Source organism: Drosophila sechellia, chromosome 3L (assembly GCF_004382195.2).
Source record: "Drosophila sechellia strain sech25 chromosome 3L, ASM438219v1, whole genome shotgun sequence".
Taxonomy (NCBI): Eukaryota; Metazoa; Arthropoda; class Insecta; order Diptera; family Drosophilidae; genus Drosophila; species Drosophila sechellia.
In genome coordinates, this window is record NC_045951.1 from 1,854,401 (window position 1) to 1,866,830 (window position 12,430).

The 12,430-nt window shown below is 43.5% G+C and overlaps 1 protein-coding gene and 1 long non-coding RNA gene across 2 annotated transcripts; one reads left to right on the top strand and one right to left on the bottom strand.

Annotated features, from left to right (window-relative positions):
- Positions 1 to 2,970: 2,970 nt before the first annotated feature.
- On the bottom strand, positions 2,971 to 4,660 carry LOC6610412 (cuticle protein 7). The gene is made up of 3 exons (XM_002034958.2): positions 4,571 to 4,660; positions 4,343 to 4,474; positions 2,971 to 3,763 (listed from the first exon to the last, which is right to left on the bottom strand). The coding sequence occupies exons 1-3, from the start codon at positions 4,583 to 4,585 to the stop codon at positions 3,368 to 3,370; spliced, it is 543 nt and encodes a 180-aa protein (XP_002034994.1). The 5' UTR covers positions 4,586 to 4,660; the 3' UTR covers positions 2,971 to 3,367.
- A 2,956-nt stretch (positions 4,661 to 7,616) lies between these two features.
- LOC116801199 lies at positions 7,617 to 8,171 on the top strand. The gene is made up of 2 exons (XR_004361841.1): positions 7,617 to 7,780; positions 7,901 to 8,171. It is a non-coding gene; the product is annotated as an uncharacterized LOC116801199 (long non-coding RNA).
- Positions 8,172 to 12,430: the final 4,259 nt, after the last annotated feature.

Here is a 12,430-nt window from a genome sequence, read left to right on the forward strand (position 1 = left end):
GTCACCTAATTTGGGCTTGTTTGCACACCGACTAATTTGACAATGGAGCACTCGACAACTGACTTGCAACATGGGGAATGAAATGTGTTGCAAGTCGAGGGTCTTGGGAGTGTGGGCGTCTTTAGACTTGTTACTCGAGTGATACGGCCAACTTGGGCTAAGGCTGTCATTGTTGTCGCCCTTAGTTGGCCATGGTCCAGTGACTCCGCCTCAGCTGCCGCATCTCCAATTGAGTGACCATTGTTAACGTGGCCAGTCTGTTACAGAATGACCCGTGCAAATGCAAACGCGTTCGCGGCAATAAAATGCAAATGAATGGCTGCCTCTGGCTCTTTTAGCCCATCGTCTCTTCCTCCAACATAAATTTCGCACCTCGGCGGCCAATTTGCTGCAGACTGTTTGCCATGCATCAAATTAACGGCCCAACTAATCCAGTTAACATTGTTATATAATTGACTCCGACAGTCGAAGCTCTGATTAGGCACCGCTGTCTTCGGCAGATGGGCTGTCCGTCTCCTATTATTTATGCCTGCTTCTACTTTACTTCTGTTCAATTATCTCCGCTCAGTTGGCCAACATTAATCAACAATTAATGGCGTTTTTCAATTACGCAGACAGTCAGACGACATTTAGCATGTTACAGTGGTCTACTAGTCAAGCTACACTGCGTATACGTAATATGCGGAATATAAAGATTAATATGCATTCTTTGTAGCATTTAATCAATAATTTTGTTTTGCTAATCTTGGATTTTATTGGTGTTTACATTACTAATTGCTTTTCATTAATTTTCCCCATCATTTTTTGGCATATTCTTGACAGGTGATTCAAATTTGTTACAAATGTCAGTGTGCAACTAATAAAACGCTCGACAAGATACTTTTTAAGCCCTCTGCACATCTTTCGAAACCAGTAGCCTGTAGTCGGGGTATTTATTATCTATAAATTGTATCGGCTCCGACAGATTTGTATCTCAGAGGTTGTATCTTAATGTTGCCGCCACATACAGCAGATACCAACATACAATAACTGCAATGGATGCCATATAGAGAGCACGTGTTGGCGACAGTTTGCAGTCGTCTTGAATGTCAACTAGTCGAAGTGAGCAAAAACAGATAGAGAAGCATAATGCCGAGACTTAGTAACTGTCATTTGTCTATGAAGAAGCCGCTGGCTAAGTAAAGGTTACTGGAGCAGCAGATGCGAGTTTACATTCCACTCGACATTGAGATTTCACATTTTGGCACAAGGGAGAGGTACTTCATGTCTTGAGTTCAGATAGTCAGATCTAGTTAGCCATCGGATACTTCCTTCCGGCATTTCCTACTTCTTGACCTTAAGTAGACGGGGAATCCGCCCCCAAAGGCGGCACCTGTCCGGCATTTTTTTTTTTTGACTCAAGTGAATTAATGGAGACCACGTATGGCATATTCACCCTTTTGTTTTTGTTCGAGCTCGAAAAATGCGCACATTTAAACGCTTCGCTGCCCACTGATCTCTGATAAATTCTTTTTCCCTCACCCAGCACTTTTGCACCATTTTCCCGACGTCTCTGTTTTGATCGTTGGCCATTTGTCTCGAGTTTAGACCAAAATCCACGTTGTGCCCATTAAGAGATCAATATTTGGCTTTGTTTCGTTTTGTTCGCACGTTAAAAGTGACGGAAATGCGAAGATTTGTTGCATGCGGAAGCCTCCACACACTCATCTCTTGTGACTTAAATGTTTTAAGTTATGCTTTATTTGTTTATTGTCTTCGCTGGAGAGATGCCTCCGAACTTGTGACCGCATTGGGGCAACTCCGCCGGGGGCACCCTTCTGCGGTGGCTTTCAACGGCCACAAAAGTAAAAGTGCGTAAGTGGATAGGAAAATTGCGGTTATCCATGTGGCATCAATCGACCTTGTTATTTGTTATTGAAAATGTATCTTATTGAAAAGGAGTCATACAATGTGCTCAGACATTTAGACATTGTTAGCAAATACAAAGGGGTGCTTAGTATGAAACCCTTTTTTATTAAAAATTCTTTCCGTCTATAAGGTATTAACTACGAATTTTTATAATTATTAATAATAGAAATATTATTTTAATAGTAAATAAAGTGATGATTTAATTGACTTCAAAAGAACTATAGTGGCATAGTTGTTTGCAGCATTCATATTGTCTTCATTTAGATTAAAAGTAGTCTATGACTGTAGGTCTTGAATATAGCAGCCAAAAAGCACACATCATCTATATATTTTTTTTTAAGCCTTCAAGTAACAATTTAAAAGCTGAGCTTAAAGTTGTATAAGAAATCAATGCCCAAAAGTTTTCTACAAAATTATAAAAAAAAAAATCCTATTTGATGAATTCGAGTAACGCATCTGGGAAAATATCCTTAAATTGGAATTTAAAAAAACCTATATTAAATAAAAATTCATAATACACAACGTGGTATATTGCTTTATATTTGAGCTTCAAGTTTCCTATAAATGCTGATGCGAATCTAATTATGAAACGTGTTGCAAGAGTACAGATGGCATAGTTCTTCTACAGATAAATAATCAGTTAATAAGCACCAACTGGTTATTGGCGGATCCAATGATAATCAACCGCCCATGATTACCTTCACCTTTTCCACTCACGCCCACAAATAAGCCAGTTCGATTATTGTCAATCAAGTGCCGTGATCTCGACGAAGTGCTCTACCCATCAATTTCCATAACATTCATAACTAATGGAAACCATAATTACCTATACTTGGAATCAATTGCAATTTGAAAGTGAATGTGTTCTGATCAGAAATGCTAATCAATTAATTAATTGTTGAAGAATTCAATCTATGTTTTCAGCAGCTTTCTGTGCAGTAAAAAACGAGATTTTGAATTTTTATAATTCTCTACATTTTGTATTTATAGCATTGTCAGCCGTTTCAGCTTCAAACTTATAGTATACACAAAATTATTATAATACATGTGTTTTTTTATTAATTTTTTTTTACATTTTGTTCGTTTTTCTTCATCTTTTCAGGTTGGTTCTTCTTCGTGGGCGTGTGGCAGGATGGGCGTTTGTTCCTCACTCGATGTTTTCATTATTTACAATTAAAGAGAAGGTTGGTTAACAAACAAAAGAGAGAATTGCGCGAAAGCTGAGACAGAGACGGCAATGTGTGTGTGTGAGGGAGACAGAGGCTGCCGGGAAAGTCCGGGGAATCCCCGGCAGGACATGATGGACATGACTGTGGTACTGAGTATTTTGGCAGGCTTCGTCAGTGGATCGATCATCCGTTTTGTGAGGTCGTCAACGTGCTTAATAAATTACAGAAGAGTGGTGTTAGCGGTGCAGGTGGTGCTTCAGGTGGTGCATCCAGCGGGCTGCTCCACTTCCTTAGTAGTGGGCCACATGCGCGTGGGCGTTGTGGGTGGCGTATCCGTAGGCGGGCACCTGATGCGCCAGGGATCCGGCGTAGGGCACGGCGGGAGCGGCGGCCACATGGTGGGCAATGGCTGGGGCATAGGCTGGAGCAGCATGGACCACGGCGGGAGCGGCGTGGGCAACCACAGCGGGAGCGGCGTGGTGCACAGTGGGGCCGGTCTTGTGGACGACGGCGTTGAAGCCGTTGTGGTCATCGGCGGTGTACTCCACGGTGCGCACCGAACCATCGGGCTCCACCAGGGAGTAGGATCCCTTGACGACATCGCCATCGCGCACCTCGTGCTGCGACTTCACGTCTCCGGTGTGGGAGTCAGCCACTCCGTAGTTGTAGTGGTACTTGGGGTAGGCCTGCGGATTGGGGTAAAGATTCCATGAGAAGAGTGCGGGCCTGCTCGGATTGGGTGCTAATTTTATGTGCATGCCACACGCCACTCGAAGCAGCTGGCCATGCTAATGGAGCTGGCGTGGGAAAATGGCTAAATGGCAAATGCCACAGTGACCCTGGGCCACCAACATCCACAGAGGAGTGGGTGAGAGGCTGTGCCGGCTGATGGTGTCAGTTTTAGGGCATATTAAGTATAATTTGATGATTGCATGAACAGGCGGTAGGCTGTATAACTTGTTCGGGCTTACAGGTCGTATGAGTAATGTTTGCGGGAAGGATTACGTGTCGTATAAGTAATATTTATGAGTCAAGATGCATGCATTGCTTAGCTCTGGATGGTCTTGTAGTTATTTGATTTTAAAAGGGCAATAAACTCACGAAATGGGATGCAAATTTTCAATTAGAAGGAAATTTTTTAAAATGTATGTTTTAAACGAGTCAAATGGATACAAATAGTAGGACGGACATTGATTTTCTTTAAGTTCGTAATAATCTGCGCTGCTTTGAAAGTTAGTCCTTTTTGGGTTATCTTGGCCACTTACATGGTAATCGATTCCCTCGTCGTGGTGACCATGGCCGGCATAGATGGCCGGGGCGGCGGCGTAGAGACCAGCACCATGTCCGTGGAGGACTCCGGCGGAGGCGGCGCTCAGGACGGCCAGGCAGATGAGGGACTAGATCACAGGGGGTAGGGGTTTGTTATTTAGTTTGTTATTTCGATTGGATCACAGGGCACTTTTGGCTGTCACAGGGCTGTCCTGTTCACTCACTTTGAAGAATGCCATTGTTTGGATTTTTGGGATTTTGTTTCTTGCAGACGCGAGTGTGTGCTGTACGTTGAGCTGGATTCAACTGATAACTAGAACCAAGAAGGAAGCCGCTTTTATATACAAGACAACGCCCGAGCGGCCCAAACCGAGCCGAGCCACAAAAAGCCGAATGCCAGTCGGTCAGCAGGGGCAAAAACAAAACTACAATGAAATACCAACCAAAGCCGAGCTTTGCGGAGCGAAGCCCAAGAAGTTGAAGCCCCCACAACGCCCCTGCGACGCCCCCTCCCCCAAACAATCCACAATTATTTAATGCTTTTCAGCGAAAAAAACGAGAGTGAAGTTCAGTTCAGATGTGGAGCGACTGTCGGCTGGCTGTGGTTTGTCTTTGGAAATTGTCTGATTTGTGAGATAACCGGCGATGTATGCAAATCGAAGTCGAAATAATTGTGAAATGGAAGGGAAAACCTCACTCAATGCGAGTTCTATCTGCTGAAACCAATACTCGTATTAACATATCAAATTGGCCATTATTAAGGCGTATTAATTATGAAAACATGATCGGAAAAAAGTTGGCTATCTATATATTTCCATCTCCCATCACGATTTAATTGAAATGGCCTCTGCAAGCTCTAAACTACCTCGCAAAAACAATCTTCGCGCACGAATAAAATTAACCGTAAACACAAATATTTATGAAATAAAAAGACAATGGCTGAAATAAGTTAAAATTGCATTTCGGTGGGCGGCGGTGTTGCACCCCCCTCCTGAAAATCCCCATGGTTTTTCTGCCGCATGTTGCAATTTGTTCGCTCGTCTGTTTCGTGGGCTTCAAGTCGAAGTTTTCTATGTTCTACGTTTTCTGTGCCTTATTTTGCTTGCAGCGGGCGTCGTCTATCAAATCTTTTGGTTAATGTGATAGTACACTGCCAAAAATGGTTTGAAATATTGTAGATTAATTTTGAAGTCTTCGTAAAACACACTATAAGCCTATGTCAGCAATATAACTAAACGATCCACTAACTTAATAAATCCCATATATTTATAAGATATGATATGAATATGATCTTGACACATTTTTGCAACACTTTTAACTAAAGTCAGCAAGTGGCTTTGTTCCTTAATTATTTTCCAGTGCACTGACTGTTGTTCCTACTGCCACTTTTTTAATTGCCATGTAGGCCGTTTTGCTTATTAAACCCATCTGGGAAAGACAAGAGGGGTGTGCTATGGGGAGGGCACCACCCGAAGACGCTGTAGAAACGCCTTTGAAGTGGGGCGCAGCGTGGCGCCACATCATTATGGCCAAAATAGACGCCAGTGCAGCCCCAACTCATTACCAGGCCAAAACTACGAACAGTAAAAAAGCAAAAGCGTTTGGTTTTGTCATATTTTTGAGGGCTGCCTTGCTTTGTTTTACGGCATATTTGCCAGGCTTATGCTACGTACTTGCCCTGCTTCGCCTCATTTAATAAATTGTCTCGAATTAGTAGCTTGGCTCTGACATTCCCCCCTTGGAGCCCCATTCATGCCAGGCTGGCCATCGCGTACTAAAAAATTGAAGTAATCATCTCAAGGTTAGCACGACACAGCAGCAAACGTCGTGTAACGGATCACTAACAGTTTTAATCTCAGCAGCGGCGAAGGTTAAAAAAGGGGTTTACTTATCCGAAAGTTAGTCCAGATTAATTTACAAGCTTAATTCATGTTGATTTGTGTGGAATGAGCATGTTTGATTGATTAAAATCCAAGTTAAAGTAGTTGGTAAGTACACTAAAACTCATGAGATTCTATATAACTTAATTATATTTCTATAAAATTTCCTATCTCTCCTTTCTGTATCTTTGAGTTTGCCGTAGACTGCCTGAATTAGAGCACGATCTGATTGCGTCCTTTGTTTGCGGAAAATGACGCACCGTTGCGGCCAATTAATTGAATTTTCGCAGTCGAGACTTTGAAAAACTAGGTTTCGATTGGGTTCGAGGAAAAATGCTGTAATTGATTGCCTTTTGATGGAAGATTGAGCCATATTTGGGAAGAGAGGTAGGGCTGATCAGTGGTTTGCATTGTGCGATAGAATATCCCTGATAAACAAACGTTTCAAGCCACTCAAAATTTCATTACAACTTCTAAGTAACAATGCAATGCCAGTAACCAGGTCCACCAACTTCCTTGATACGCGGTTTCGTTTCCTAGGTATTTACCAACCCGTTAGTTAAATGTGTGGAAATTCCTTGAACAATCATAAGCCACTCACCACGGCAGAACCAAGTCCAGTTTAAACAGACTACACTTTACTAGACCAGACTAGACTAAGCCCAACAATGACAATTACGAATTCGTGAATGCGAAACTCTTTGGCCACATTGCGCGTTTCCTTTTCGATTTAATTATTCACCCCTTCCGCTGAAACTCAGATCTGAGTACGTGCAACAGATCCGCTCCACATGGGCGCAAATATATATCTTAACAGTTATGAGTCAGGCGCGGAGTTCCAGAGACCACCCATTTGCAGTCGGCAGCCGGATTCGCAGAATCATAGAATCGCAACGCCCAAGTGGCCAGCAGCAGTTGCAATAATCTTGGCCCGATCTTGGCTCGTCATGTCAGCGCACCAAGATCCGAGATCCGAGTCTCTGGCCACTTGAGTGGTGTCCAAACGAGTGGAGAGCCGCCGAGCTGGCCATATTTTTCTAGCTGCGGGTGCACGACGTGAATAGTCACTGTGACTCGCGGTGTTAGAGAGTATTTACTTAGACTACACTGCGAGAAAATATTAGGGGTCTGGAGTTACCTGTGGCAAGTAATGATGTCATGTTAAGAATTTCTACTATTAGTGATTTTAGCCTTGAAGGATGAGCCTTAACTCTCTGACTACTGTAGTTTTCTTTGATTTTTCAAGACCTTTTTCTCGCAGTGCATGCGCTTGGACTCAGCTTGAAACCTCAAGTTGATATATATTCAAACAAATTTGTTGTAATTAAAGCAATTTGTGTGCGTTGCCTTAGCTGCACTAGCTGTTCGGCTGCTGATTGAGTGGCAAATGTTTGCAGCTTTTCCTCGCATTGTTGTTGCGGTCGTGTGTGCGCAATATGCGAAACAAGTTCGTTGCCCAAGTCATTCGTTTGATTTTGAGTTTTGTTCTGTCAGATGCCTTGCGCAATGCGGTCCGATGGTAGCGAGTTCACAAGTCAGCAGTGAGTGCAGAACGTAGGTTATAATTTAAATTAATTATGCAAAACCGTATTGCAATTAACATATTGAACTAAGCCCAAACGACTCACAGCAATTAACATTTGTTCATGATTTGCTTTGATCATTTTCGACCAGCGGCCACTACGCTTTGTGGTGAAAAAAACCGCAGAAAAGAGGGAGTCGATGGAAAAAAAAAACAATACCAACTGCAGTAATTGAACAAACCGGTGACCTTGACCAACGTCGAATGGAATTCACTGGAAATCAAACTGCAATCAATACACAAAAGAGTTCAGCAGCGTGGTAAAAAATGTTAGAAAAAGCGTAATTGATTAATAAAATCTCGGGGGCACAATATGCTTGTCATACACATTTCATTTAAAATCTGATAATATAGTAAAGAAAATGTGTTTTTTCCTTTTCTCGTGGGGTAAAGTGCAACCCACCAAAAAAGTAACTATACCAAGGTCACAGCAACTTCAATTTGTTTCCTACCAAATTGTTATTTTTGTAAACGCTCCGAGATCTAGGTTTCAATTTTCTGACAGCTTAATGCCAAAACTTACGGTGGGCGTGCGGCTTATCAGCCGTCCAATTACAAATGTGAGAGGGGGAGAGACCAGTAAACAGACAACAGCTTAATCCGTGCAATTATGTCGCTCGAAATTTACATAGATCACCACCATTGTTCCGCGGATCGACCAGATCGACCTTCAGGCGGTGGCCCAGACCAGCTCGGACCAGGCTTAGAATGGAGACCCAGCAATGGCAATTTGCCATGACCAGGCCAAGACAAGAGCCGGGACCCAATCCTCGGTCGCATTTGGTGTGCATGCAGATCGCTTTTTGCAATGCATTCACTGCAGTCCGCAGGGGGCGTGGCGCTTTACAAAATTTCCGCTTTGGGTCTCTCGTATCGAATTGGTTTCTATATGGTTTTGTAATTGTCTGGGCATTGTCATTTTTGTTGCTGAAACTTGTGGCTCAGCTCGCTGATTTATTGGCTCTCGATAAAGTGCATTGTTCACTGGCCCATGTCCAATGCTTATCGCATTGTTCGCCATATCCGGCTTAGAATTGTTCCTATAGCGCGATAACTCATAGATATATATGTATTTCATACCTGGCGCTCTTGCAACACAATCGCGAGGCAAGCCGCAACAGAGATGTCTCGCAGTCTCCATCCGCCGCATCTTATGGTCTTATGATCCGTGCACCCCCATCCCAATCCCACGACTGGGTTAACCGCAGCTCAATTGTTGGCAATCGCTTCTTGCACAACGGCGACGTGTGGCTGCCCTGTAATCAAAGATTGAACTCGGTCTACATGCAACTCCCTTTGAACCCCCGGCTTGTGTTTTAGTCCGCGTTGCGTGGGTGTCGCCGCCTTGTGTCTATCGCCACCAACATGACCGTCCAGTTTCTGCAAGCCCCAAAATCTACACAAGGTGGTCTGGAGGTGGTCTATGGTCTCTGGTAAGCAGGCTGGCTGCTTAAAGAATGTGGCACCCAGAAGATTCTTAGAAAAGAAGGTTATGCTACTATGGATTGGCTGCAAGCACCAATCCAATGTGTTGAAATGGGTATATAAAAAAAGAATGTCATTAACTTTTATTGCCGCGTTTTGTGCCTGCAAATTTCCTATAATTTCCTGCACACATTTCCCGCTCCTAGACTGCAGCCAGGCCAAGTTTGTTGACCAAGTCTTTTGTTTAGTTTAGCATTACAAATATTTTGCCACTTGCCCAGTCGAGTCATAACCACGCCGCGTTGCAGCTTAAGGTAACGGATTAACCATTGTAATGTAGTTCAAACAGCACATTCACCCATTAACCCACAATTGCCGGCGGACACGGCTTTTCCCCCCACTTTTCCACTCAGTTTTCCATTTCAACTGGACACACCCAGCGCCGAACGACATGATTGCGGAAGATCTATCATATTTGGGCCAAGGAACGGTTGCTGACCGTTTTGGTGGCGCCCGAACAGGGACAGTAGTGGGTGAATGCAGGCCGAAATTCGTGAGGTTTGCTATGCATAGTTTGGAGCTGGTTGGCTTGCCGGCCTAACTTTAGATTGCTGGCCGAGGATTATTTATTTTTAAATATTTTAATGATTTTTTTATGCTGAGCGTAGGCCAACACCCTCGCCCCGTGGATTAGGCAAGGCGGTTTCTGTTCTCCCTCCCTGTGCGGCACAACGCTTTCGAAAGTTGCAGCTGCTCCATGCAGGCCGCAAGTGAGACAGTTGAGTCGGTTACTCGGTTACTCGGCTAGCTCCACATGACACAATTTGTTAACTAGATTATTATGTAAGGCCCACTCTCCCCTTTCTCCCCTCCCCGCCTTCCATCGTCGGTGTCTAATCAAACGGCATGCAAGCAGCCGCCTGGCTGCATATGCAAAAATAACAATTAGCCATCATTTTGATGCCGCCAACGAGCGAAAAGAAATCCCAAGACTCCACTCCACTCCACTTCACGCCACTCCAATTCGGTTTGCTTGCAGACAGGCGGAGATGGTAATTAAATCGCTTGCGATGATAGGTTGCCGGGCCAAATTGGGTTGACATCTGGTGTGAGCCCGGCTAATTGATGGCCAATAAGTCTGACCCAATCATCATTAGAAGCCAATGCGGAAGCTGAGAAGGTATGCCGAAAAACCCTAGTTGGAATTGCCTTTTTCCCCACCTAATAGATCATTAATTACACGAAAGCAAACGGCTAAAGCCAAAAGCCACGCTACACACCTCGAATGCTATTTCAATTTCGTGCAGACAGAAATCAAAAATAAATATGTAGACAAGTCTTGACCAAATTGATCGACGGTTCTTGACTCGCAATCTCAGCTCACTTTCGGTTTCGATATTAAAAGCCAATTCATTTTTTCCGCCTGTTGATTGTATGCGATTGGCTGCAACTCCCATTCGCGGATGATGATTAATGGAGCCCCGCCGATCTGAATGTGCCCCCATCTGGGATGGTCCCCCATCTAATGGCCCACAATTGTGGCAATCGCTGTAATTAGCCATCGGCTTCGAGCCGTCTGCACATATTTCTGCCTTAATTGTGTCACTTTTGCAATGCTCCGGCTCGCAAATAGTTCATTTGCACAACGCTGCCGTCGAATTTGTGTCAAGTTCAGAGTCGCCGAAGCGGAGATTTGAGTTTCCACGTCTCATGAGGAAACTCGCTTTCGGCCAACATTCAATTGCCGCAAATATATGGGCTTTTTGGTGGATTTTCCTTGTTTCCCCCCTCTTGACTGGCCAACTCGGTTGACATTAAGGCCAAACGAGTTGTGCGTTTACGCACGATTCTGTTGCAAATGAATGAATGGCCAGTCGACTCATTCAGTTGGCCAAATATGTGTGGCACGTGCTGTTCAGACACGCAGTCTACAAAATAACTGCAATGTGAGGTAACTTAATCTTAACACATAAATAAAACAAAAACCAACTATATATAAATGGCTTATGAAGAGTTTAATTTCCTGCTGATTGCAGCTTTCCACGAATTCGGTAGCCCGTTTCCCTAAAAACCAAATACTTAGGCATCTGGCTCCACAAATTGCAAAGGCTGTTTGGGGCATTCACATGCACATGGCGAGCGACTTGGACCTGAGGCACTTCATCATCGCGGAGAAGGCTGGCCTTGTCAATGCCGCTTCGGAGGAATAATAATATGAGTGGCGCATATCTGGTGCAGAGTGCAGCAAACAATTGCGATTGTCTGGCAGTTGCAACTGCAGTTGCGGCCACAGTTTTCTCACACGATTGAGTCAGTTTTGGATTCAGTTTTGAATTCAGTTTTCGAGTATGGAGCTGTATGGTGCTGTTTGGTGTATGGCGTGTGAGAAATGCCACGATCCGCACCCATCCACTTGGGCCAGGCAATTAATGTTACGACTTCAATTTGGTTCTGGGTATCCAACTTTTTGCTCAGGTGATTTTTGCGCTTTTGAAAGTTCAATTAACACGCGACTTAAACAACTGAATTAACTTAATTAAGTACCCATTCGTTTACTTTTACTCTCGTCCGCTGCTCTGGTCCGCTGATCAATTAACTTGACCCTGAAATTGTTTCGGGCTCGTAAAACGTCGATCAGCTTAACGCTTAATTATCTCAGATTTCCCGACGGGGAGCTCCAAGTTTAGAGCAGATGGCCAATCTATTATGGCCAAGGAAAATGCCGATATGGTAACTAGATTAAGATTGATGGCTGCATCAAATAATTCTCTAGTAACCATATAATCTTAATTAGAAAATTAGAAATAGAAAATAAATCTTTTAATAGTCTGGCGAATAATAATATAATAATGATAGAAGATATCGTAGTTGTATCTGAAGTGCAATGGGATTCCACACTGATTACTTGCCACTCAATTTTCGCTGATCTGCGTGGGAATCTCTATGTGTACATAAACGCCAACTACCGATTAGCTGAGATCTTTATATTTAAATGTTACATTCATAATTCCCGAGATCAGCTCGACAATTTGTCGAGCGATTGGAGCACGTTTAATTACAATAGAATTTGCATACGAACAGAACAAGATATAGATATATATATATCTTTAGATGTAGCTTAGCTGGGCATGAATCACTTGAAAGCGAGTGCCGCATGCTCGGTAATTGCGAATAAATCGAAATGCATTTCGTGTAAA

What these genes read in the sequence shown, in the direction of transcription:
- LOC6610412 (XM_002034958.2), bottom strand. An exon ending in ACGAGGGAATCGATTACCAT is followed by an intron (nt 3,764 to 4,342) that starts GTAAGTGGCCAA and finishes CCCAATCCGCAG; the next exon opens with GCCTACCCCAAGTACCACTA.